At 42.2% G+C, this 25,562-nt stretch overlaps 1 protein-coding gene across 7 annotated transcripts in view; it reads left to right on the top strand.

Moving 5' to 3' along the window:
• Nucleotides 1–25,562, top strand: part of RCBTB1 (RCC1 and BTB domain containing protein 1) — an 83,616-nt gene that overhangs the window by 24,658 nt on the left and 33,396 nt on the right. For all 7 annotated transcript variants that reach the window (XR_013960214.1, XM_080661923.1, XM_080661919.1 and 4 more), the window contains 5 exons: nt 116–266; nt 14,318–14,484; nt 17,351–17,509; nt 23,079–23,186; nt 23,580–23,722. Coding sequence is in view for 6 of the 7 variants with exons in the window: in XM_080661923.1 (XP_080518049.1) it covers nt 116–266; nt 14,318–14,484; nt 17,351–17,509; nt 23,079–23,186; nt 23,580–23,722 (728 nt within the window). In the remaining variant the exon portion in view is untranslated. The remainder of the gene's footprint in view (nt 1–115; nt 267–14,317; nt 14,485–17,350; nt 17,510–23,078; nt 23,187–23,579; nt 23,723–25,562) is intronic.

The following is a 25,562-nucleotide window of genomic DNA, read 5'->3' as shown; positions in this document are numbered from 1 at the left end:
TCTCACCCACCAAGCTGTCAAACTAAACTTGAGTGTGTCTCATTTTCAGGGTGAAGAAAGGAGCCTTTGTGTAACTTTAGGCCAAACACCTCAAACAGAACTATTTGTTTTCCAGGTCTTTGTATTTGGACTGAACTATAGTAACTGTCTAGGAACTGGAGATAACCAGAGTACACTTACGCCCAAAAAGCTAGAAGCCTTATGTGGAAAGAAGATTAAAAGCCTTAGTTATGGCAGCGGACCACATGTTCTTCTCAGCACTGAAGGTAAAGAGGGAATAAGTCTAGCTTTTCAGTTTGTGGAAAATCGAGCAGTTAATTTTAAGCTAAAACGAGGTAGGGTTGGATCAAATAATTTCTCATGGTTTATCACTTTCTGAGTGGTAAAAATTAAACACTTCAGGCTAACTGGAACAGCCATTGGATGACTTGCAAATTAAGTAAACTTCTGAGGTTTTAAGCTACTTATGTACAGTTGTGGAAGATTAGTTATAGCAACGAAGTGGTCTTTGCAGCCTAATTTTTCAGTGGATTTGTGGTAATAAGGAAACTTTAAGGTTTTACTTGGTACATTTTTGTAAATAAAGATAAAACTGGTTTTCCTTTCTTTGTGTAATTCCTGAACCTTGAATTCAATAAATCTTAGTTTATTCCCTGGCATTCCTATGGATGCCTTATGGAAAAAATGTGAGAGAGAGTCCTCTCCCTTTCTCTCTGCCTCTCCAAGATCACTAAAGAAGGAGACTATTCATTCTTCTTTGGTCATTTATCTCTATTGTGGGCAAACAGAACTCTCTGGAAGTATGTTATTTATAATTTAAGTTCTTCCTTTTATATTTTAAGCACACTAGCATGCATGTTCTCTCCCTCTCTCTCTCTCTCTCTCTCTCTCTCTCTCTCTCTCTGTCTTGCTCCCTCTCCATCTCTATCAGAGGACCTCAGGTTTTTGTTAGGTGATCCTATTGGGTGGCATTTGGGAGACGGTTTGCTCCCTGCCTTTTTGTCTCCAGACTAGGAGCTTCCTTGGATATTGCCAAAGGTCTTCTTGGTATTGAGCTTTTTAATTGCTTTTAACTTATATCTGAGTCCACTCCAGCTTGTCTGTATCTTTCTCAAGCTGTGAGATCCAGATCTGAGCATGATTGTTTAGTAAGAGTATAATGTGTTGAGCATAATGAGGTGATTGTCTCATTTCCGTGTTATGTAATCTTGCCTTTCTAGCATTACACTGGCTCTTTCAAGCAGTTTCAATTTTGCTGACTGGCTCAGCCTGTTATCCATTGTGACCTAATGATTTAATTTTTTCCGAATGCATATCAGTTTTAACTAGTGGTTGATTTTTCACCGTAAATTCCTGAGGCAATTATTTAGAGCAAATACACTAAAACATGTACATTCAAATTTTTGGTTTTTATCAAAGTGGTGACCTTAGGAAATTATAACTCTTCTTTTGAATTATTTTCAGCATCCAGATAATACAGTTTTAGCTATCTTGAATGTTACAGTTGAGATGTAAATATAAATAAACAATAAACAGGCCTGGCTGGTGTTGCTCAGTGGTTGAGCATTGACCTAGGAGCAAGGAGGGCACGGGTTTGGCTCCCAGTCAGGCCATATTCCTGGGTTGTGGGCTCGATCCCAGTGTGGGGCATGCAGGAGGCAGCCGATCAATGATTCTCTGTCATCATTGATGTTTTTATCTCTCTCCCTCTTCCTTCCTCTCTGAAATCAATAAAAAAAAATTAAAAGATAAACAATAAACATATAAATATAAATACCTGATTTTCTCATAGGCATGTTTTTCATTTTGTTTTTAATTCTGTTTTGATCATTATAATACATTTTACACAATATACAGTAAACATGCTGTGTATTATGTATCTATATAAATATATATATTTGTATGTACTGTATGTTGACAGTCATATAGTTTTAAAAGAATTTAACAAAAACAAACAATTTATCACTTGAAATCATCAAATAGTTTATGGCTTTTCATAAAAAGCAGGACCTTTGTCCTATTCCTCTTCACTCTTAGAAACTGCTCTTCAGAAGGAACCACTTTAACTCTCAGATGTTTTTCTTTTGATATTTAACTCATATTTTTAAATTAACATGCTTATACTGCTATTTCCAAACTTCTCATTTTAGATATTATCCTTTGACGTTTATAATGGCAGATAGAATTTAGCTCTCTTTCCCTTCCCTGTCCTCCCTCCGCTTATTGTTTCAATATAGTGATATCACCATTTTGGTGAAATCGGTGTTCAGTGTTTACTTAGAACTCTATAAGCATTATTTATACCTGAGCCTACCTCCTTTCTTATACAACTGTTTTTCTGGGGTTCTTTTATACTTACATTAACATATGCCCAAACTCTTCTACAGTGCAGTGTTGCTTCACAGTACATCTGAGCATATCAGGTCATCTCTGGAGCCCTCTGTCCCCCTGCTGCAGACTGGACTGTCACTCTAGACCAGTGGTCGGCAAACTGCGGCTCGCGAGCCACGTGCGGCTCGCGAGCCACAGTTTGCCGCTCTGTTGACTGATGAGTTTGCCGACAACTACTCTAGACCTTCTGCACAGCTGTCAGCCTAGAACTTCATTTCACCATTATCCTTGGAAGTCCCCTCATCTTTGTCCTCTCTGAATCTCCTATTCTTTGTGTCCTTTAATCCTCCTTGGATTATACTCCCATTTGGGTGAAACACTTTCTCTAGTAGTTTACCAAGGAAAGGAGTGTGAAAGAAATCTTTGAGACCCTGTCTTTATTTTACCCTTGCAATTGAGCAATGGTTTGGTGGATCTTAGAATTCCTAATTTGAAATCATGTTTTACAAAATTTTTAAAAATTTATCTTGATTGTTGAAAGTATTACAAGTGTCCCTTTTTTCTCCCCTCTAACCCCTTCTAGCCCACATCTGCCCCCCAATCCCAGGCCTTCACCACACTCTTGTCTGTGCCCATGGGTTATGCATATATGCATATAAATTCTTTGCTTAATCTCCTCCCACACACCACCCACCCCCTCCCCCGCTTCCCTCTGAGATTCAACAGTCTGTTCTATGTTTCTGTGTCTCTGGATCTATTTTGTTCCTCAGTTTATTTTGTTCTTTAGATTCCACATATGAGTGAGATCATGTGATACTTGTTTTTCTCTGACTGGCTTATTTTGCTTAGCATAATACTCTCTAGGTCCCTCCATGCTGTCTCAATGGGTAAGAGATCCTTCTTTTTTACTGCTGCATAGTACTCTATGGTGTAAAATGTTCCACAGCTTTTTTTTTATCCCCTCCTCTACTGATGGGCGCTTGGGCTGATGTAAATTGCACTGCTAGGAACATACAGGTGCATGCATTCTTCCTGATTGGTGTTTTGGGTTTCTTAGGATATATTCCTATAAGTGGGATCACAATTAATATTTGACAAAGGAGGCAAGAGCATACAATGGAGTAAAGACAGTCTCTTAAATAAATAGTGTTGAGAAAATTGGACAGGTACATGCAAAAAAATGAAACTAGACCACCAACTTACATCATACACAAGAATAAACTCAAAATGGATAAAAGACTTAAGTATAAGTTATGAAAACAAAATCCTAGAAGAAACCATAGGCAGCAAAATCTCAGACATATCTCATAGCAATATGTTTGCTGATACATCTCTTAGGGCAAGGGAAACAAAAGAGAAAATAAACAAATGGGACTACATTAAAGTAAAAAGCTTCTGCACAGCAAAAGAAATAATCAATAAAATGAAAAGGAAACCCTCTGTATGGGAGAACATATTTGCCAATGATATATCTGATAAGGGGTTAATATCCAAAATATATAAGGAACTCAAAATTTAACAAAAGGAAGGTAAACAATACAATTTAAATATGGGCAAAGGACCTAAATAGACACTTCTCCAAAGTGGACATAAGAAGGCCAAGAGACATATGAAAAAATGCTCGAAGTCACTGATCATCAGAGAGATGCAAATTAAAATGACAATGAGGTATCACCTCACACCTGCCAGAATGGCTACCATAAACAAATTAACAAATGCCAAGTGCTGGCGAGGATGTGGAGAAAAGGGAACCCTAGTACACTGCTGGTGGAATGCAGACTGGTGTAGCCACTGTGGAAAACAGTATGGAGTTTCCTGCCATTTGTTTCCTCAGAATTTTGAAGTCGTTTTACCTTTCAAGTTTCAAGGGTTGCTCTTGAGAATCTGATGCCATTCTAACTTTTGCTATTTTGCATAAGACTTTTTTTCCTATTTGGAAGCTGTAAAGATCTTTTCTTTATTCCGAGTGTTCTGAAATAACCATGGTTATATACTCTGGTGGGGGCAGTTTTTAATTTTTTGCATGATTATTCTACTGGTCCTTCAATCTGGAAATTCCTTTATTTCTAGAAAAATTTCTTGTAATATTTCATGGACAATTTCCCTTTGTTTTCTTTGTTCTCTTCTTTCTGGAATTTTTCTTAGAAAGATGTTAGAGATTCTAGATCTTTCAGGGAAATTTCTTCAACTTACCTTACAAATTTTAACATTGTCAAATTTTAATATTTCTGCTATTACATTTCCAAGTTCTCTTTCTTGTTCTCTAAATGTTCTTTTCTAGAGCCTCCTATTCTTGTTTTATGAATTCAGTATCTTTTCCTTGAGACTGTACTAATTATAGATTATTTTAAAATTATTTTCTGTTCTCTGCATTGTTTCTTTACCTCCCTAGTTTCTTGTTTTTCTTTGTTTTGGTCTCTGACTTTCAAAAATTTTTAATTAATTTATTTTAAAATATGTTTTTATTAATTTCAGAGAGAGAAAGGAAGAGGAAGAGAGAGATAGAAACATCAGTGATGAGAGAGAACTATTGATCGGCTGCCTTCTGCATGCCCCACACTGGGGATTGAGCCCACAAACTGGGCATGTGTCCTGAACAGAATGAAACTGTGACCTCGTGGTTACAGGTTGACACTCAACCACTTAGCCCTACTGGCTGGGCTGGTCTCTGACTTTTAAGTTAGAGGCTTTCTTGAAAAGTTTGATGATCTGCCCTGTTCATGTGGCTCAGTTGGTTGGAGCATCTCACCTACACCAGAAGGTTGCGGGTTCAGTTCCCAGACAGGGCACATTCCTAGGTTGTGGTTCCATCCCTGGTCTGGGTGCCTCCAGGAGGCAATCGATCAATGCTTCAGAGCCTCTCTAGATTATTTTTCCAGAGCCCTCATTCTTATTTTCTTTGTTGTGTTATCTGGGGGAAGGGAAGGTAGCAGGTTTGGGCAAAGGGAAAAGTTGGGCTGAAGTGCCATTACTATAAGAAATTCACATCAAGTAGATACTGTAAGTCTCTTGTCTTTTTCCAGGGTTGAGGGAGGGGTAGTTGCCTGATCCCATAGGAAGAGGAGGAGATTTAGGGACTAACTGCTTCTGTTTTCAGTTGAACCCTGCCCTTGTATCTCCTGTGGTCCCTGGGCCTTTGTGAGATTTGGTGCTGGAATTGGCTGCTCCTTTTGCTGCTATAGGTGTCACCTTCTCTGATCTGCTTTGCTTCTTATTACATCCATCTGCTTTCCAGTTCCCAAAATTTTGTTGACATGTCTCCTATTGTATTTTCTTCTTTTGCTTGAGTGTTTATGCCTTCCCCTGACCCCTTACTGTCATCTCAGTATGATTTGGGGAGTGAATGAAGATAAAAACATGTTTTCAGTTTTTATTGGCCTATGTGGTATTTCTAAAAGGCATTTTAGGAATATTTCAAATAATGCTATATTATTAAATTGAACATATAGTCCCACCTGGTGACAGTTCTGAAGATACATATTCATTTAGTATCATTACTTCACATACAGACCTAGGGCTTATGGATTTCTCTTTGTCTTCTGAAACAGTATTAAATTAGGTTACTTATAAAATTACTGGATGCCCAGTGCACAAAATTTGGACACTCGGGGTGGGGGGTTCCTCAGCCCAGCCTGCACCCTGTCACAGTCCAGGAGCCCTCAGGGGATGTCCAACTGATGGCTTAGGCCTGCTACCCATGGGGAGTGGGCTTAAGCTGTTAGGCATCCTTAGCGCTGCCGTGGAGGCAGGAGAGGTTCCTGCTACCACCACTGCACTCTCCTGCCATGAGCCGGCTTCTGGCTGAGTGGTGCTCCCCCTGTGGGAGTGCACTTATCACCAGGGGGCAGCTCCTGCATTGAGCACCTGCCCCCTGGTGGTCAGTACGCATCATAGTGACCAGTTGTTCTGTCGTTCGGTTGATTTGCATATTAGCCTTTTATTGTATAGGATTTTTTTCTTGTTACTTCTTCAACCCAGTATTCAGTCTGTGAATGCTACACTGAGTTTCCTTGAAAGTCAGAGATTCGGAGAAACCAAGATGGCGGCATAGGTAAACACCTGAACTTGCTGCCTCGCACAACTTCAAAACTACAACTAAAAAACAAAATGGACATCAACCAGAACCACAGGAAGGCTGGCTAAGTGGAAATTCTACAACTAGAAGGGAAGAGAAAAGCACACTGAGACTCAGAGGAGCTGCGGAAGTAAAGTGCAGAGGTATGGAGGCGCGTGCGCAGAGAGGGCTGGCAACTGAGTACACGGCTGGCTTTTTCAATCTGCAGGGAGACACAAGCTCCCGACTGCTCTGAACTCCAGTTCTGGGCGAGACTCTGGGGACCCAGACTCATATGGGGAGAAACTGGACTGTCTGGCAGCGGGCGGAACTCGAGGGCAGCTTTCCCTCAGAGGTGCTTGCAGCGATTACCTCAGGACACTGAGACCCAGGGCCTCTTAGGGCCGGGCTAACGGGAAGCCATTGCTGTTTGCTCCGCCCTGAGACTCCGCCCCATCAAGCTGTGCGCAGAGGCTTTTGCATATGAATGGCCTGGTCATTTGAAATCTAAACTTACCTAACTGCAGCTGAGTCAGAGAGACCCAGAACATCCAAAAGAAGGCCCAAGACCCCACAGCAGCTTGCATTGCTTCACAGCTGGGCTTCATCTGGGCACCTCCAAAACCCAAACAAAGAATAGGAATCTGCAGATCTCTCTGTAGCTCCTGCTGGGTGGTCTCAGGCAGAGGCTAAATTAGCACCTCCTTGGAGATCCAAGAGCCAGTGTACCCAGGGGTCAGAGTAGGACCATCAGATTACAACTCCTCAGATCCATAAGGGACACACTCAGGGGGCAGACTCAATGAGCACCAAAGCCCCACTGAAGCAAGTCTTGCCTCATAAGGGTGTCTTCAGCAAAGAAGTTCTTCCTTCATTGGCACAGCTGATCCTCACAGCCTATTGCCCTGGAGGTCAATTCCTCCCAGTGATACCAACAACAATCAAGGCTTAACTACAACAAGACAGCGCACACAGCCCACAAAGGGGTGCACCAAGAGTGTCCACCTCAGGTAACTGGGGAGGCTGAGCCACTGGGCCCTATAGGACACCTAGCACACAAAGCCACTCTATCAACTCAGGGAAGCAGCCGAAATGCAGAGACAAAGAAATAGGTCACAAACGAAAGAAATGTAGGAAAGCAAATGACTGGATATAGAGTTCAAAACCACGGTTATAAGGTTTTTCAAGATTTTCCTAGAAAAGGCAGATAAATTTAACAAGACCCTCGAGGATATGAAAAAGGACCAACTAGAAATTAAGCATACACTGACTGAAATAAAAAGTAATATGCAGCCCTGACCGGTTTGGCTCAGTGGATAGAGCGTCGGCCTGCGGACTGAAGGGTCCCAGGTTCGATTCCGGTCAAGGGCATGTACCTTGGTTGCGGGCACATCCCCAGTGGGAGGTGTGCAGGAGGCAGCTGATCGATGTTTCTCTCCCATCGATGTTTCTAACTCTCTATCCCTCTTCCTTCCTCTCTGTAACAAATCAATAAAATATATTTTTTTTTAAAAAAAAAAGTAATATGCAGAGATCCAACAGCAGACTAGAGGATCGCAAGAATCAAGTCAAAGATTTGAAATACAAAAAAGCAAAAAACACCCAACTGGAAAAGCCAAAAGAAAAAAGAATCCAAAAATTTGAAGATGGTGTAAGAAGCCTCTGGGACAACTTTAAGCGTACCAACATCCAAATTTTGGGGGTGCCAGAAGAAGCGAGAGAGCAAGATACTGAAAACCTATTTGAAGAAATAATGACAGAAAACTTCCCCCACCTGGTGAAAGAAATAGACTTACAAGTCCAGGAGGCGCAGATAACCCCAAACAAGAGGAATCCAAAGAGGACCACACCAAGACACATCATAATTAAAATGCCAAGGGCAAAAGACAAAGAGAGAATCTTAAAAGCAGCAAGAGAAAAACAGTTAGTTACCTACAAAGGAGTACCCATACGATTGTCAGCTGATTTCTCAACAGAAACTATGCAGGCCAGAAGGGAAGTGGCAAGAAATATTCAAAGTGATGAACAGCAAGAACCTACAATCAAGATTACTCTATCCAGCAAAGCTATCATTCAGAATTGAAGGTCAGATAAAGAGCTTCACAGATAAGTAAAGCTAAAGGAGTTCATCACTGCCAAACCAGTATTATATGAAATGCTGAAAGGTATTTTTTAAGAGGAAGAAGAAGAAAAAGGTGAAGATAAAAATTATGAACAATAAATACCTATCTATCAACAAGTGAATCTAAAAATCAAGTGAATAGGGAGAAACCAAGATGGCAGCATAGGTAAGCACCTAAACTGCTGCCCCGCACAACAATTTCAAAACTACAACTAAAAGATAGAACGGACACCATCCAGAACCACAGGAAGGCTGGCTGAGTGGAAATTCTACAACTAGAAGGAAAGAGGAAATCTCATGGAGAAGGAGCGGCAAAGAGCTGAGGTATGGAGACGCGCGCGCTGAGAGGAAGGGTGGCGGAGTGCCTGGCTGGCTTTCTCTGGCAGGAGGGGGAAAGAAGCCCCCGACTGCACTGAACCTAATTTCCGGGCGAAACCCTGTGGACCCAGGCTCATACAGGGGGAGTTTGGACTGTCAGGTAGAGAGAAAGGCACACGGAGACTCGGAGACTCAGGGGAGCCGTGGCGGCAGGGGTCTGGAGGCACAAGTGTGCACAAAAACTGACTGCGGAGGTTACCACAGGCTATCCCTAGCAGAAGGGAGTTGGAAGCTCCTGACTTCACTGAACCCCAGTTCCGACTGCACTGAACCCCAGTTCTGGGCGAGCCCCTGGGGACCCACGCTCTTACTGGGGAAATCTGGACTGTAAGGCGGAAACTCGGGAACCACGGAAGGCAGAGGTCTGGAGACTCGCGCGCAAGGGCAGGGCCGACGGGAAGCCAAGACTGTCTGCCCCGCCCTGAGACTCCACCCCTTCCAAGCTGAGCACAGAGGCTTTTGCAATCTGGCAAGGCTATTCCTATAAGGCTGTCTCCAGCACCGAAAATCTCCCAGTGTAGACACAGCTGATCCTCACAGCCAACTGGCCTGCAGGTCAATTCCTCCCAGTGATACCAACAACAATCAAAACTTAACTACAACAAGGCTGTACACACAGTCCACAAAGGGGTGCACCAAGAGTGTCCACCTCAGGTTAACTGGGGAGGCCAACCCACTGGGCCATATAGGAAACCTAGCACACAAAGCTACTCTACCAACTCACCAAAGCAGTGAAAAATGGGGAGACGAAGAAACAGATCACAAATGAAAGAAATGGAGGAAAACAAACGACTAGATATAGAATTCAAAACCACAGTTATAAGGCTCTTCAAGAATATCCTAGAAAAGGCCGATAAATATAATGAGACCCTCAAAGATATGAAAAAGGACCAACTAGAAATTAAACATACACTGACTGAAATAAAAAATATTATACAGAGACCCAACAGCAGACTAGAGGAACACAAGAATCAAGTCAAAGATTTGAAATACAAAGAAGCAAAAAGCACTCAACCGGAAAAGCAAAAAAAAGAAAAAAGAATCCAGAAAGTTGAAGATAGTGTAAGAAGCCTCTGAGACAACTTCAAGCGTACCAACATCAGAATTATGGGGGTGCTAGAAGAAGAGAGAGAGCAAGATACTGAAAACCTATTGGAAGGAATAATGACAGAAAACTTCCCCGACCTGGTGAAAGAAATAGACTGACAAGTCCAGGAAGCACACAGAACCCCAAACAAAAGGAATCCAAAGAGGACCACACCAAGACACATAATTAAAATGCCAAGAACAAAAGACAAAGAGAGAATATTAAAAGTAGCAAGAGAAAAACAGTTAATTACTTACAAGGGAGCACCCATACGATTGTCAGCTGATTTCTCAACAGAAAGTATGCAGGCCAGACGGGAGTGGCAAGAAATATTCAAAGTGATGAATAGCAAGAACCTACAACCAAGACTACTCTACACAGCAAAGTTATTATTCAGAATGGAAGGTCAGATAAAGAGCTTCACAGATAAGAAAAAGCTAAAGGAGTTCATCACCACCAAACCAGTATTATATGAAATGCTGAAAGGTATTCTTTAAGAAGAGGAAGAAGAAAAAAGTAAAGAGAAAAATTATGAACAACAAATACATATCTATCAACAAGTGAACCTAAAAATCAAGTGAATTAAAAATCTGATGAGCAGAATAAACTGGTGAATATAATAGAATCAGGGGCATAGAAAGGGAGTGGACTGATAATTCTCAGGGGGAAAGGGGTATGGGGGGTGCAGGAAGAGACTGGACAAAAATCGTACACCTATGGATGAGGACAGTGTGGGGGGAGGTAAGGGCAAAGGGTGGGGTGAGACCCGGGTGGAGGGGAGCTATGGGAAAAAGGAGAAACAATTGTAATCTGAACAATAAAGATTTATTAAATTAAAAAAAATAAAAATAAAAAAGTGAATAAAAAATCTGATGAACAGAATAAACTGGTGAATATAATAGAATCAGAGACATAGAAAGGGAGTGGACTGGCAATTCTCGGGGGAAAGGGGTGTGAGGGGTGCGGGAAGAGACTGGACAAAAATCGTACACCTATGGATGAGGACAGTGCGGGGCGGGGGTGTAAGGGCAGAGGGTGGGGTGGGAACCGGGTGGAGGGGAGCTGTGGGGGGGAAAAAGAGGAACAATTGTAATAATCTGAACAATAAAGATTTATTTAAAAAAAAAAAGATTCGTGGAATGCTTTTTTGCCTCCCTCTACATTCTCCCTTCCCCACTCCCCACTCTTCCTTCTAGTTTGGTATTGTTTCACTGGCACATCCTTGGGTAAATTTGCTTGTCTCTTAATCCTCAAGTGATCCTGAAGCTTCATCCTTGGTCTGTTAGAGGCAGCTTGGCAAGTGGACACTGGCATCCAGTTGGATTGATTGGATTGCTTTGAAAATTTCCAAGGAATTTGTACTAAGAGCCATCTCATGAAGGAATTAACTTTTCCTATGCTTCATCAAGTAAAAAAAGAAGAAAGATGTATGTATACTATTTTAAAGAGTAAAATAATAATTAACAAGAAATTGCCAAGGGCAAATCTGGAAAGGACTTACAGTAGCACTGTCAGCGTCTGGGGAGCAAGACCTTAATCCTGGGGGACACCTGGATGACACAGCACAGCGTTCACTAGGTCTCTGTCATGTACTGCCAGTCCTTCAGGATTCTGATGGGCCTCTTTTCCTAGGGAAAATACATAAAAAGATCTTTACTGAGATATATTATAGCCTCTGCGCTGCAGCTAGTTTCTTGGCCACAACTGATCCTCATTGCCTTTTTCCTCTAGAACCCTCTTCTAGATTTTCTTCACACTTGGCTAGCACCTGGTTTGGGTGGCTCACCTGATTGTGAGACCCAGACTCTCATCTCTAAGGAGTACTAGCCCCTGACCATGCTGTATTCTGGCCATGGCTGCTGCACATTTCTGTTTACTGTCACTATGGGGCAGGTGTACACCAAAGGACTTCCATGTGTCACCTGGGTGCCAAGCCAGCTTGTCAGTGCTGTCTCAGCAGACAGCTCTTGGATGCTTCAGTGTATGATAGGACCAATGAGCCCTGCTGCACCTCTTTTGCTATGAAGTGAGTCCCTTGGTCTGATCAGATGTTTTATGGGATCCTATATCAGTGGATTACTCTGTAAGCCCTCATATAATGGTGCTGGCTGGGGCCCTATGTGCAGGAAACCCTTATCTGGGTGGGATGTTGATTCCTGTCAGTGTGAATGGCTGCTCTTTTCAGGATGGAATGGGTCCATTTGGAGTCATCTTGCTACCAAATAGCTAGTTGGTCTCCTGAGGGGTGGTGCTGTATCAGGAGCTCTGCAGTGGTTCTGTTACTGGTGTAGTGGGCATTCATCAATGGTAGTGGGTAGGTCAGTCTTGGTTAGTGGAGTCTGATCTTCTGTTATTTGCATTTTTTACCTTGTGAGTGAGGTTGAGCATCTTTTCATACAGTTAAGATCCATTTACATTTCTTTCATTGTGAAACATCAATGAAGTGTGTGTGTATATATATATATATATATATATATATATATATATATATATACACACACACACATACATACATATACACACACATACATACACACACACACTATAGTATAGTATATATGTATACAAAAAGTACACATCTTAATTCATATATTGTCCTTGGATATTGTTGTTGCCAGACAGATTGTCGTTAAAAAGCCAGGACATTTTTATTACCATGGGAAAGACATGAGAAAAGTGTGTAACTCTGGGATATCTACGCTTGATACTCATCATTTTTCTATAGGGTTCTTAGTTATTTCCTTTTGTATTTTTTGAAGCTCTTTTTATATTAGAGATTATCGCTTAGTAATAGAAATTGCAAATATTTTTCCCAGTATTAACGTTTTTCTTTGCTCATAGTATTTATTTCCTTGTAAAGTTTTTTTCAAAAATATAACTAGATTTATCACTCTTTTTATTGTGTCTGGATTTTGTGTTACAGGAAAGTTTTCCCTACTCCCTGGTTATGGAGGAATTTACTAATTTTTTCCTTCTAGTTCTTATATGGTTTTATTTTTGTAGATATAAAAATGATTTATTGGGAGGTTATAGTACATGATGTGAGGAATGAGTTTAATTTTTCAATATGACTGCCCAATTACCATATATCAATCCAACTTGTAAAAAGTCCATTCCCCCCCCCCCAACTGACATAGCTTTTATTTCCATATACAATTGGTTTATTTCTAGACTTTGAATTCTATTTCATTGGTTGGTCTGTTTGTTCATGTCCTAGTATTAATTTTAGTTTTAGAAACTTCTTATAGCTTAATAACTTATGGAGTTAGCTATCTTCTAGGTTCTTTTTAAAATGGGTTTTTTTCTTGTTTGTTCTTTCCATTGAACTTTAAAATCAATTTGTCTCACTTTAGAAAGTAACTTGAAGCATTTTACTACCATTATGTTACATTTTTAAATTTATAAAGGAAAAATTTGTGAGACATATGTCAGATATTCTCTAGATCTGGCTTGTACTGGAAGAGAACCCTGACTTTGTTGAGTTATAGTACCTCTAGAGTAGATAATCAGAAACCTACTTAAGTATGAGTGCCGGACCTTGATTGCTTGGGGACTGTAGTCAGTGAGTCAGCAGCCTGATAATAATACTTGGATTTCTGCTGTCTCTCTTGGATTTTGTTGTTGCCAGACATAGATTGTCCTTAAAAAGTAGGATGCTTTATTACCATGGGAAGACATGAGAAAAGTGTGTAACTCTGGTATATCTGCTCTTGATACTCATCATGCTGTGGGAGGAAATGCATGGAACAATGATACTTCCAGAGAGGGACACATAACAGAAAAGTGACCTCTATCAGAATCCCAAAAAGATAAAGTCATAAAAATTCAGTCAGATTTTACGCCACTAGTCTGCTTGAGAGAAGCTTGTGATTTTTATGTATAGTTTATACAAAAAGTATACCTCTTAACTCTTGTAAGTAGTACACCTCTTTCCTCTGTATTTTGTGAGTGAGTAACACACACTCCCAACAGTTCCATGAGACTTGGTATTTGGTAAAATGATGGTAAAGATTAGTATTGAACTTTTCTGTGTTTTCCCTTTTGCTTGGTACCTGACACAGAAACTATTGAGATGATTCAAAGTGTGTAGAAGGTCAAATGTTTTTATATATAAGCTGACTTCTGACCACAAAGCTGATCTTTCTATGTTAGTCCTTTCTTTAACAATTTTGCGTCTGTCTATCCTATTTTCTCTTTCCTCCACCCCGTATCAGTGGTTACTTTGTAGGGAGGAAGGGCAATGTGAAAAAATTAAGGTTGGAGAATGAGGGAAAATCTGGGGGAAAAGTACAGGGATGCCATTTCTTCTTGGAGCTGATTCTTTGTGTGTGGCCATCTTATATAGATGGAGTTGTTTACGCCTGGGGCCACAATGGATATAGCCAGCTTGGGAATGGGACAACCAACCAAGGCATTGCTCCCATCCAAGTCTGTACCAATCTCTTGATCAAACAAGTGGTTGAAGTAGCTTGTGGCTCCCATCATTCAATGGCTTTGGCAGCTGATGGAGAGGTAAGTACCTTGCTTTTATTCTTTATTTTTTAAATTGTGGTAAAATAAACATAATAAAAAATTTGATATCTTAACCATTTTAAGTGTAGAGTTCAGTACCATTAACTACACTTAACATTGTTTTGTAACCATCACCACCGTTCATCCACAGAACTCTTTTTACCTCGCAAAACTGAAATTTTGTACCTATTAATCATTAACTCTCCATTTCCTCTTTCCTGAGCCCCTGGCAATCACTTTCTGTATCTATGAATTTGACTACTCTAGGTGCCTCCTATGAATGGAATCTACAGTATTTATCCTTTTGCGACTACCTTATTTGACATAGCAAAATGTCTTCAAGATTTATCCATGTGGTAGCATGTGTCAGAATTTCCTTCCTTTTTAAGGCAAAATAATATTCTATTATATTTATATGCCACATTTTGTTTATTCGTATATCTGTTGATGGATATTTGGGTTGTTTCTACCTTTTAACTATTGTGAAAGTGCCAAAAATATAATGACCATATTGTACTTGGTATAGTGTGAACATAGTAGCCCTGTGTGTGTAGCTAAACACATTGTAGGAACATACTCTTTTTCTAACACATCCTATATTATGTGATCAGGAACACTCTGATGACGGTAGATTTCAGCCTTAAAGCAGTTGAGTCTCATGCTGTTTACTAAGACTACAAATTAGAGGTGTATGACAGTGTTCTGTACTTTTCTTTTTAATTACCCTATCCCTTAAGGTGTATTTTGTTTTTCAGTAAATGTAATGATGTCATAGAAAGTAACTTTACCAACATTCCAGTAGGAACTGTACTATTTGTTTACCCCACAAGTTCCATGCATATCTTAAAGGTTACTCATCCTGTTGATTCTACTTTCTAATCTCATATCATTTTGTTCCTCTCCATCTCCATAACCTTAGGTCAAGCCTTGTTACTTGGACTTCTGTTGTCTCTCTTGGATTTTGTTGTTGATCTCTTATTCCACAGCTTTTTCATTGATCTACCTGTCCAGTATTATTTCTCCACCTCCTGTGATTTCTAAAACAGAAATCAGGTCATTTTGTTCCCTGATTAAAGTTCTTCAGTGGTGTTACAGTTTACTATGTAGGATGGGTTATGCATGAAGAAACCAAAGAAGCTCAGGGAGATCAAGGTTTCATAGCTGGGATGGGCTGGAGCCAGGCTAGCATATAGGCATTATGCCCCGGAATCCACTGTTTCCTAGTCTGCTTCTTGGTTAGTAGAACTACAGTCCCCATCTATATATATAAAAGCCTAAGCAACTGAACGACCGTTTGACTGGTCACTATGACGCGCACTGACCACCAGGGCGCAGACGTTCAATGTAGGAGCTGCCTCCTGGTGGTCAGTGCGCTCCCACAGCGGGAGCACTGCTCAGCTGACTAAGGGGCACCAGGCACCAGGCTCACGGCTGGTGAGCGCAGCTGCGGTGGCATGAGCTTCTCCTGCCTCCATGGCAGCACGGTGGCAGGCACAGCAGGGCCGGGATGAGTGGGAGTGGCACGGTGCCCGGTCTCCTCCCCAGCCGCCTGCTGCTTTGCACACTACTACATCCCCTGAGGGGTCTCGATTTGTGAGAGGGCACAGGCGGCTGCCTTCCCCCCAAGCTTGGTGTGCTCTGAGCCAGTTCCTTTCTGACGGTGCCGGGTCTTGGGCTGCTGGTGGGGCGGCAGGTCCACAGGGTTTTTTCCACCACCCTCCTGGCCTCTGTTTGCTGAGGGACCCCACCGGTGCACGAATCAGAGCTCCAGGCCTCTAGTTTTTAAAATAAAAGCTGCATTGCAAGGGAACTAGGGTATTTGAGAAGTGCCAGAAGAATGTTGAAATTGGAATTTACTAATTTGTACAGTTTAGATTCCTGGTAATTTTTACCTTAAGCATGTTACTTTGGATAATTGTGCTAAATATTTGCATAATTATACTAGATATTCCTGTGAATCTACTTTCAGGAAGTGTTGCCCTAGTGTAGAAGTTTATTGTCTCTACTGCCAAAATTCCCCTTCCCCTAATTCTCCTCTCTGATCACACTCCTGTTTGATAGAATGTTTTGGTAATTAACCTGAAGTGATGTTTTGTTCTTTTTTTCATCTTTGTTACTAGACTTTAACTAGCTTAGAGATCTGTTTATGTCTCTCTTTTTCTTAGAAAGCTGGTTTCAGGTTATGGCAGATTACAGGCCAAAAGTAATAAGCAGGATGCAGAGGAACTATTACCAAGAACAGACTAACAGCTTGTTGTCATTTCTGTAGGGATAAATGTCTCTATAGTACTTCTGGTCATTGCTATGTTATGATGTGGAACTATGATTGTTAATTATAATAATGATGGTCCTGAGTCATTGGGAAAGGTTATGAATGTCCAGTATTGGACAGGGAAAAAGCATAATGTGGTTTTGAAAGTTTCCATGAAAAAAAAAAATGTTATGGCCAAAGAGTTAAGCAGATTTTTTTCATGTCACGATTCTTATGTAGCATATACTTCATTTTTAATTGATGCCAGATTAAAAAACATACATGGCTGCCATAATTGTAGAGGCAATGCAGCGTAGTGGTGAAGACCACAGCTGGACTGTCTTGGGTTCAACTTCCACTTCTACTACTTGCTAACTCTGGAACCTCGAGCAAATCACTTAACCTCTCTGCATTTCCATTTCCATGTGTAAAATGGGGATGGTAATATTGTCTACCCCAGGGTCACAGTACAGGTTACTATGATGATTGAATAGGTTAATGCAGTAAAGCACACAGAGCCATTTAGCACATTGTAAGTACTCTGTTAAGTGGATTTATTTATGATTGTAGAATTTTTACCCTTACCATTATCTTTCCTCCCCTTCTTTTGTGTAGGTATTTGCTTGGGGCTATAACAACTGTGGCCAGGTGGGATCAGGATCTACAGCAAATCAACCTACTCCTCGAAAAGTTACACATTGTTTACATATTAAGAGGGTGGTGGGCATTGCCTGTGGTCAGACCTCATCCATGGCTGTTCTTGACACTGGTGAGGTGAGTTATCTTTGCATTCCTTCCCCCCGCCTCTTCTTTTAATGAAATATCTTTTTCATAAGGTGCATGTATTAGATTGTGGAAGCAATAGTGCTTTGTTTTGATACCCCATTGATAGCTAACTGATTACTGACTGAGGAGTAACCAGAGAATATTTGCTCCTCAGTGTGAATTTTGGTTTTAATTTATTTTAGCGAGAGAAAGGGAGATGGGAGGAAGAGGGAGGGCAGGAGGGAGAGAGAGAAAGAGAGAGAAACATCGATGTGAGAGAGAAATATTGATTGGTTATCTTCCACACTCACCCAACCAGGGATCAAACACACAACCTGAGTATATGCCCTGACCAAGAATTGAACCCACCACCTTTTGGTGTACAGGACTATGCTCCAACCAACTGAGCCACATTGGCCAGGGCCTCAGTGTGAATTTTTAAATTTATCTGTAAGTAAAGATTCTAATGTGTCTAAATTTTATTTTTGTGGAAGATCCAAGTTTAATGTTTATAGATATTATTTTTGTGGAAGATCCAAGCTTAATGTTTATAGGTATTTGTTTGCGATTTAATCAACCAATTAAAATTTTACATACCTCATTCTTCCAATGAAAAATCAACTGTGCACTTTATGAAGTTAGCTGATGATGTTTATAGGCAGTTGATGACTCCAATGGGCATGATGTCTCTAGAACTACCTGCCTATATCTGGAATGTTAGTTCACAGGAAGAAGCAACTTGCAAAAGCAGATTTTTTTTTGTCATGATTATTGTTAACCACTTTTAAAAACCCACTTTTCAGTGACCCTCTCTCATGGTCACCTTCGAATGAATGGTTATTTTTAGAAAATTATTCTGGTTGCAACTTCTACTTAAAAGGACCTGTCACTACCTCTGCATGTCTTAGTACACAAAAATTACCCAAAAATACATCTTTGGCACACACATGTGGAATTGTGCCTTGGGTGATAGAGTGTGTTAATTTATTTTTGGAATCAATCCTGATATCCTGGTTGACTTAGGAATTCCTTGGGATAGTCATATGACATCTTCCATTCCAATATTCTTCACTTCCTTTTTAAAAATAAATTTGATTTTAAGATTATTATTATGAGATTATTTTAACAAAGGAAAACAAATGAAATAAAACATATAAAGTAAAATGTGAATATCTTTTCTCCAATCTTGTTAATAGTTTGATATATATCCTTTTGGACTTCCTTCTTAAATAATTATATATGGGTAAATATAATTACCTTTTTAAAGAATGGAATCATTATGCCTACTGCTTTGCTCTGCTGTTCTGTAACTTCCCTGTGTAACAACATGTGTTTTACCTGAATCTATTTTCAGACCATTTGTAGCTGCTTTTTATACACTAGAGGCCCAGTGCACAAATTCATGCATGGATCGGTCCTGGCTGGCTTGGGGCAGGAGCTGCGGGTGGTTGGCCCGCTGGCCCCACCCCTGATCAGGGTTGGGGGTGCTGACCAGGGGCAGGGCCGGCTGGCGGAGGGGCCTGGAGGAGGCCCACTGAGCTGGAGCTGAGCATGGGCCTCAGGCTTCCCAGGGAGGACGGCCTCAGCAAGGAAACAGAAACTACCAGAAGGCTCTCTCTGCACACAGGCCCTGAGCTCTCTTTAGCCAGGGGGACTCAGAGCTGGTGTCTCTGTGTGTACAATAGACACAGCCCGCACTCGCCTTTGCCTTTTGGCCAAATCCATTGCATCGAAAAACTGTTCCCCTTCTTCTCTTTGGGCCCTTACAACAAATACAGGTTAATTGGAAGATGCGGGCCTCGTGGCAGAGCCAGGCCCCACAATCACCTGGAATTTAGGCCTAAGACAGCCAGTTAGCAATCTCCCCAGAACAGAACACACTGTTTTAGAGTCTTAATTCTCCCCTAAAATGTGCCCAGCTGCTCCTCTTTAGCCGGGATAGACTGAACTAAGGAACCAAAGACCAAGTTTCCTTTGAGGTGGGATCCACTGGGAGCCGGCTGGTGGCAAGGCCCCTCACAGGCAGCTGCCTTCCCCCCAGGCTTGGTGTGCTCTGAGCCAGTCCCTTTCTGGCGTTGCTGGGTCCTGGGCTGCTGGTCGGGCAGCAGGTCCACAGGGTTTTTTTCCACCACCTTCCTGGCCTTCCAAGCAGTACCCCCTGGCCCGGCGCGCCAGGCGGCTGTCACTAGAGCTGGGACTTGAAGAGCTAAGGAGCTGGACCCGCAGGTGGCCAGGCCGTGCCCCTCTACCCACCCGCTTCTGTCTCACTCATGTGGATCAAGCCAAAGCCCACTGCCTGAGACTGGCGCCATGTGGGGAGGGTCGCAGTGAGGAGAGGGGCGCCCTGACCTGCCAGCCTTGATGACGATCATCTTGGTGCCCAGCTGATTGAATTCGTCCTACAGAGCCTTCATCTCATGCTGGCCACCTTCATGTTCTTTACTAGCACCTTGGCGGCGGCCACGCATCTGGCCCTGGGGCCCTTGGGCTTGGCAGCAGCGCTGGTGGCAGCCCCTGTGGCAGGTGCATCATAGTGACCGGTCATTCCAGTCGTTCCACTGTGATGGTCACTGGACTTTTATTATATAGACTCGAGGCCCGGTGCACAAAATTTGTGCATGGGGGGGGGTGTCCCTCAGCCCAGCCGGCACCCTCTCCAATCGGACCCCTCGAGGGCAGTCGGAGATCCCTCACAATCCAGGACTGCTGGCTCCCAACTGCTCGCCTGCCTGCCTTCCTGATTGCCCCTAACTGCTTCTGCCTGCCAGCCTGATCACCCCCAACCACTCCCCTGCCAGCCTGATTGATGCGTAACTGCTCCCCTGCCAGCCTGTTTTCCCCTAACTGCTCTCCCCTATAGGCCTGGGTCCCACCCAACTGCCCTCCCCTGCAGGCCTGGTCACCCCTAACTGCCCTCCCCTTCAGGCCTGGTCACCCCTAACTGCCCTCCCCTGCAGGCCTGGGTCCCTCCCAACTGCCTTTCCCTGCAGGCCTGGTCGCCCCTAACTTCCCTCCTCTGCCGGCTTGGTCATCCCTAACTGCCCTCCTCTGCAGGCTTGATCGCCCCCAACTGCCCTCCCTTGCAGGCCTGGTTCCTCCCAACTGCCCTCCCCTGCTGGCCTGATAGCTCACAACTGCCCTCCCTTGCAGGCCTGGTCCCTCCCAACTGCCCTCCCTTGCTGGCCATCTTGTGGTGGCCACCTTGTGTCCACATGGGGGCAGGATCTTTGACCACCTGGGGGCAGCCATCTTGTGTGTTGGAGTGATGGTCAATCTGCATATTATTCTTTTATTAGAAAGGATGACTGCTTAGTGTTCCTTGTATGGGTGACCAGAGCTCTACTGAAAGACATTTCAATTGTTTCTAATATTTTGTTGCTATAAACAATGTTGCACTGACTTTCTGTGTAACTCTTTGTGTGTGTGTGTGTGTATCTTTGTACACTTAGGCAAGGATTTCTATAGAATAAGTTCTCAGAAATAAGATTTCTGGGTGAGTATGTCATTAAAATTTTTGATGTCTATTGCCACATTTATCTCCAGGAAGTTCAAACCTGTTGCACTTCTGATATTGAAAGTGCTTTTTAACCATATGTTGCTAGTACCCAAAAGTCCACGTCCCCTTTTCCCCTCTGTCACATCGCCCTGAAAAGCCCTAGCTGCCCTGGCTGGTGTGGCTCAGTTGATTAGTGTATCTTCCCATACACCGAAAGTTTGCAGGTTTGATTCCTGGTCAGGGCATATGCCTAGGTTTCGGGTTTGATCCTTGGTCGGGTGCCTACAGGGAGACAACCAATCAATGTTTATCTCTCATTGATGTTTTTCCCTTTCCCTCTCTCTAATATCAATAAGCATGTCCTTGGGTGAAGATTGGAAAAAAAAAAAAAGCCCCAGCCAATTCTTACTTGCCCTGCATTGCCATGGGGCGTGGTGCCACCACACATCTTGGGTTTCTAATTTGAGCTAGACCCTTAATTGTTCCTGGTCAATAGTATTTCCTGTGTCCCACACTGTCTATTCTAAACGTCTAACAATTCTGTCACACCTATGCTCAACCCTGCTACTTTCAGCTGATGACTCCCCTTTCACTCCAGATCTCTAAGGGATCATTACCACATTCTGTCACATCCCCCTCTTTATCTTAGTTCCTATCCATTCCCTCTCTCTTGATCCCACTGCAACTATGTTGGTTTGGAATGCCATCAGAGCTCACCTGTTTGCTAAAGGGAGACCAATTTATCTACTGACTAGAGTCCTGGTGCAGGAGTCTGGCCAGCCCACCCTGATTGGGGCTGATCGGGCCTGGCCAGCCAGGGGGAGGGGACGAGGGAGGTTGGCAGGCCGGCCCTGCCCCCCACAGGGGTTGGGGGTTTGATTGGGAGCGGGGCTGGCCAGGGGGAGGGGCTGCAGGCATTTGGTGGGCTGGCCCTGTCCCCTGGTCAAACTCTGGTTGAACTTCTGGTCAAGGGGACAATTTGCATATTACCCTTTTATTATGTAGGATTGATCTTCCTGCCTCTCATACACACTCCAGTTCCCCTTCATGTTGCAGCCAGCATGATCTTTCCAAAATGAAAATTTAAGTATATTAATTTCTGTTTTTAAAATATTTCAGTGAAAGACCCATAGAAGCATTCCACTTTCCCTGGTATGTGTTTTAACACTTTATCCCCTTGGCCCTTACCTTTCCTTCTAGTCTTTTCTCCTTCTATCCCATGTGTGTCCAGCCAGGCCCACCTATTGTCTTCTGAACCTGCCTCCAACACATTCTGTGTCCTCTACCTGGAGTGCCTTCCCCCTCATCCATCATTCAGCCCTTCCCAAATCTCCACTTTCTCAAAAGTCTTTCCTTCACTTTCTGTAGCCAAATCCTTTCTCCTCTCTGCTCCTACAGTGCCTAGATCAGTGGTTCTCAACCTTTCTAATGCAGCGACCCTTTAATACAGTTCCTCATGTTGTGATGACCCCCAACCATAAAATTATGTCGCAACCCACAGGTTGAGAACCGCTGCTGTAGAGCCTAAGACCATCGGAAAACACAGATATTTACATTACGATTCATAACAGTAGCAAAATTACAGTTATGAAGTAGCAACGAAAATAATTTTATGGTTGGGGGTCACCACAACATGAGGAACTGTATTAAAGGGTCGCAGCATTAGAAAGGTTGAGAACCACTGGCTAGATTATCTCTCTATTATAGCGGTTGCCACTTGGCTACAGAAAATTTGCATAGTTCATCCCCTCTGTTAAACTGTGATTAAAGATGCATTCCTAGTACCTTTCACAAGGTCCGGACAGGTAGGTGCTTAATAATTGTTAATGAAACTCAGTTTCCTCATGTGTAAAACAAAGATTAAAGACTTGCCCAAGATTATCTAGCTAGTAAGTTATGGAGTAGGAACTGATGCAAAATTCTGTTAATTCCCCACCCCTAAAACATCTATTTGGAGATCAGTGTAGGATCACACCAAGTACAGTATGGATGTTGGAAGTGAAAAAAGTGTAACTGATTTGTTTATCTGTTCCCTCTTACTATCACTTTTAAAAGCCCATTCTCTCCCTTTCTCTCTCCAAGGTGTATGGCTGGGGTTACAATGGCAATGGTCAGCTGGGCTTGGGAAACAATGTCAATCAGCTGACCCCTTTGCGAGTGGCAGCTTTGCACAGCGTGTGCGTGAACCAGGTATGTGTGGTAGACTCTTAGCTGCTGGTCTCCATCTAGTTCCCTGCTCTGACTTGGAAGAATATTGGAAATTTACTCTTCGATAAATATTTTAGGATAATACTCTGTGCCTGAATCTTTCACATTTAATATTATATCCTCCCTAAATTCTGACAATGAAAAGGAACACCATGGTGGTAGCACATCAGTATTGACAAGTAAAAAAAAAGGATTGAAAAATTCAGTAGTCTCAGGTGTAGGCTTTCCTAATGCTGTTTTAAAGTTTCAGAGAATGTTACTCCACACCTGATGATGAATTGGCATTCTGTAGAAGCTGGCCGTAATCTTTAAGTAGATGTTTTCTCTGTCCTCCCTGTTTTTCTGTTTATGGTAATCATTTAAATTTACTTGCAGATTGTCTGCGGCTATGCACATACTCTAGCACTAACAGATGAGGGCTTGCTCTATGCCTGGGGAGCTAACACGTATGGGCAGCTTGGAACTGGCAATAAAAATAACCTGCTAAACCCAACACACATCATGGTGGAGAAAGAAAGGTAACTTGGCTGTAGTATGTCTTGGGGTTGTGTGTATATTGTGGACTTAGGACTGTGTGTGCTGGAGCTGTGGTGTTCGGCTTTGTAACTCTTGTTTATTAACATTCTCATTTTGAAGAAAGAGATTTAGTACCATCTAGAATGAGCATAAAGTTGGTATGATTCTTATGAGCTTTCTAAAATAACCTCCTGATTGACAGCCATTAATACATCCTGGTATAATTCCTACAGACTTCTTGTTGCCCATTTAGTAGGGAAGTAAAATAGGGTCTGTCACCATGTTGAAGTACAGACTTTTTTGTTGAGCCAACTAAAACAATATCTAAATAAAATCTGCCTTTGAAAGGTCATTATCTGTTTAAATATTGATTTGATGTAATGTGTGTTACTGGAATAGATGCTTAATGTTTTTTTTTTAATTTAATCTTTATTGTTCAGATTATTACAATTGTTCCTCTTTTTTCCCCCCATAGCTCCCCTCCACCCGGTTCCCACCCCACCCTCTGCCCTTACCTCCCACCCACTGTCCTCATCCATAGGTGTACGATTTTTGTCCAGTCTCTTTCCGCACCCCCCACACCCCTTTCCCCCTGAGAATTGTCAGTCTGCTCCCTTTCTATGCCCCTGATTCTTATTATATTCACCAGTTTATTCTATTCGTCAGATTTTTAATTTACTTGATTTTTAGATTCACTTGTTGATATGTATTTGTTTTTCATAATTTTTATCTTTACCTTTTTCTTCTTCTTCCTCTTCTTAAAGAATACCTTTCAGCATTTCATATAATACTGGTTTGGTGTTGATGAACTCCTTTAGCTTTTTCTTATCTGTGAAGCTCTTTATCTGACCTTCAATTCTGAATGATAGCTTTGCTGGGTAGAGTAATCTTGGTTGTAGGTTCTTGCTATTCATCACTTTGAATATTTCTTGCCACTCCCGTCTGGCCTGCATAGTTTCTGTTGAGAAATCAGCTGACAATCGTATGGGTGCTCCCTTGTAAGTAATTAACTGTTTTTCTCTTGCTGCTTTTAATATTCTCTCTTTGTCTTTTGCTCTTGGCATTTTAATTATGAAGTGTCTTGGTGTGGTCCTCTTTGGATTCCTTTTGTTTGGGGTTATCTGCACCTCCTGGACTTGTAAGTCTATTTTTTTCACCAGGTGGGGGAAGTTTTCTGTCATTATTTCTTCCAATAGGTTTTCAGTATCTTGCTCTCTCTCTTCTTCTGGCACCCCCATAATTTTGATGTTGGTATGCTTGAAGTTGTCTCAGAGGCTTCTTACACTATCTTCAACTTTCTGGATTCTTTTTGCTTTTTGCTTTTCCAGTTGAGTGTTTTTTTTGCTTCTTTGTATTTCAAATCTTTGACTTGATTCTTGCGTTCCTCTAGTCTGCTGTTAGATCTCTGTATAATATTTTTTATTTCAGTCAGGGTATGTTTAATTTCTAGTTGGTCCTTTTTCATATCCTCGAGGGTCTTGTTAAATTTATCGGCCTTTTCTAGGAAATTCTTGAAAAACCTTATAACCGTGGTTTTGAACTCTATATCCAGTCTTTTGCTTTCCTCCATTTCTTTCGTTTGTGATCTGTGTCTTTGTCTCTCTGCATTTTGGCTGCTTCCCTGAGTTGGTAGAGTAGCTTTGTGTGCTAGGTGTCCTATAGGGCCCAGTGGCTCAGCCTCCCCAGTTACCTGAGGTGGACACTCTTGGTGCACCCCTTTGTGGACTGTGTGTACAGCTTTGTTGTAGTTAAGTTTTGATTGTTGTTGGTATCACTGGGAGGAATTGACCTCCAGGGCAATTGGCTGTGAGGATCATCTGTGTCTACGCTGGGAGAACTTCT

This window comes from Plecotus auritus (genome assembly GCF_963455305.1).
Source record: "Plecotus auritus genome assembly, chromosome: 3".
Classification (NCBI taxonomy): Eukaryota; Metazoa; Chordata; class Mammalia; order Chiroptera; family Vespertilionidae; genus Plecotus; species Plecotus auritus.
The sequence above is the reverse complement of the archived record's forward strand: the minus strand, read 5'-3'. Positions and strand labels throughout refer to the sequence as shown.